Source organism: Impatiens glandulifera, chromosome 5 (genome assembly GCF_907164915.1).
Source record: "Impatiens glandulifera chromosome 5, dImpGla2.1, whole genome shotgun sequence".
Taxonomy (NCBI): domain Eukaryota; kingdom Viridiplantae; phylum Streptophyta; class Magnoliopsida; order Ericales; family Balsaminaceae; genus Impatiens; species Impatiens glandulifera.
This window is the reverse complement of record NC_061866.1, coordinates 27,633,685-27,635,802: the sequence shown is the minus strand read 5'-3', so window position 1 is coordinate 27,635,802 and position 2,118 is coordinate 27,633,685. Positions and strand designations below refer to the sequence as shown.

Here is a 2,118-nt window from a genome sequence, read left to right as displayed (position 1 = left end):
CTTCATGTTCTTCTGTTTAGGGATTGTATACTAAATTATCATTGGAAAAAACTAGTATGATTTTCCCCAGAAGATTTCATTCATCAATGCTAGCAAGTATCCGGTGCATTTGATAATCAAAATCACGATCTTATTGAAAATCGCCAAAATAAATTTGTAAGTGCTTTGTTTTTTGGTATAAGATTGTTACTAAATCTCAGATTATTAGTGTGATTTTTGTTGTTTCATTTGATGTACAAATCATTTTCTAAATTTTCAAATTGCTGTTTATGTTTGCCTAATTTTTCTACATCTCCAAATTACAGTTTATTTGTTCGCTTAATTTAATATATAGATATTTTTTTCTGGAACATGATGAGATTATTTTTTTGGATCATATGATTAAATCATTATAATTTTTACTAACATAACAAATCTAGATTTTCGATAAATTATTATTAACATTAAAATATTTTATACAAAACCCGGTCTAATCCGTTACTCTTTTGCAAATAACTTCTTCATATAGTTTAGGTCATAATAAAATATAATCATGAACTTGATATTGGCTTCATAGTGTTGTAAACAGGAAAAGCTGCGGAGAGAGAAAAGCTCATCTTCTCTACTCATGGCTTTAGTCGTTATCTGTGGACAGCCATGTAGTGGTAAAACAACAGTAGCAACAAGCATATACAAAGCCTTAGAAGAATCAGAATCCAAACCTACAGTCAGAATTGTGAACGAAACATCCCTTCATCTAGATCGCAACAAAAGTTACGCTGACATGCCTTCTGAAAAGAATCTTAGAGGAGTCCTTAGATCCGAAGTGGATCGATCCTTATCCCGAGATAACATCGTTATTGTTGATTCATTGAACAGCATCAAAGGTTACAGATACGAGTTATGGTGTTTAGCTCGAGCATCAGGAACACGATACTGTGTCGTTTACTGCGATGTCAATGAAGACGACTGTAGAATCTGGAACGAAGACCGCCGCACAAGAGAAGAACCATCGTACGACGATAACATACTTGAAGATCTCATAAGAAGATTCGAAACTCCAGATAGAAGAAACAGATGGGATTCCCCACTTTTCGAGTTATCATCATCATCTGAAGTGATTCCAGACATTGTATCGTATTTAACAAAAAGGGTTGATTCGAAAACTAGGGATGTTAAGATTTTACAGCCGACTATTGCGACACAAACTGCACGATCGTCAGATGCGAATTCACTTTATGAGATTGACCGGGCTACTTTAGAGGTGATTAGTGGTATTATGGAAGGTCAATCGAGGGCAATTGGGGGGGTAATAAATGGAGTTGTTTTGGGAAATGGATTGTTGACTGTGAATATTTCAAGAACAGTTGGGCTACCTGAACTGCGGAGGCTGAGGAGAACGTTTATAAAGTTAACGGGACAATCGAGCTTGAGTGGACCTCCACCTCCGGTTGATGCTGAGAGCTCGAAGAGGATGTTTGTTGATTATTTGAACAGAGAATTAGGAACGGCCTGATCTGAAAGGAGAGTTTCATAGTCCTTTGAAGCCACAAACAGTAATATATGTGTTTTGATTAGTCATGTTATGGCTCATTGTTCAAATGTTTATGTATTTCAATCTGAAATCTGGCTAATCCTTTTTTGCCAAATCATGGTTTGGATCTGCTTTTTGGTACCTAGACTTGTCACAAGTACAAACTATCATCTTAGTAATATTGAGAACTGTTTGCATCAAGAGCAATACAATGATCTTATTGTTAGTGATTCATTTAATCTTGTTTGAAGAAAAAGATAACTGACATTTTGAGGCTATATCTCCTTTTCTTCTTCCTCATCTTTTCTCTCTTTTTGTAGTAGTACAAGAGTGTTTTAATGTGAATTGAACATAAAACCTTTGATTTCTTAAGTAGGACTCTTGGTACTTAATCTACGTTTAGAAATATTTCCGTTTTTGTTGGGTCATGCTAGCTTCTATCTTGCCTTAAAAAAAAACTTATTTTCAATGTCCTCCAAGATTAGAGACAATCTAGATGTCACTAATGGTTGTGTTAATTTTCCAATGTGAATATAAGTATTCAAATTTTGAGTGATTTGAGATTCTTTGTGATTTCTAATATTAAATACAATAGTCATTCCCCA

The 2,118-nt window shown here is 34.5% G+C and overlaps 1 protein-coding gene across 2 annotated transcripts; it reads left to right on the top strand.

Annotated features, from left to right (window-relative positions):
* LOC124938564 (protein KTI12 homolog) lies at positions 1-1,714 on the top strand. 2 transcript variants are annotated; one of them, XM_047479031.1, is made up of 2 exons: positions 1-156; positions 557-1,714. In XM_047479031.1, exon 2 carries the CDS (start codon positions 608-610, stop codon positions 1,493-1,495), a length of 888 nt encoding a protein of 295 aa, XP_047334987.1. In that variant the 5' UTR covers positions 1-156; positions 557-607; the 3' UTR covers positions 1,496-1,714. The 2 variants fall into 2 exon arrangements, with proteins under 2 accessions (XP_047334987.1, XP_047334988.1); XM_047479032.1 differs by having other exon boundaries at positions 3-156; positions 569-1,714.
* The last annotated feature ends 404 nt before the right edge of the window (positions 1,715-2,118 follow it).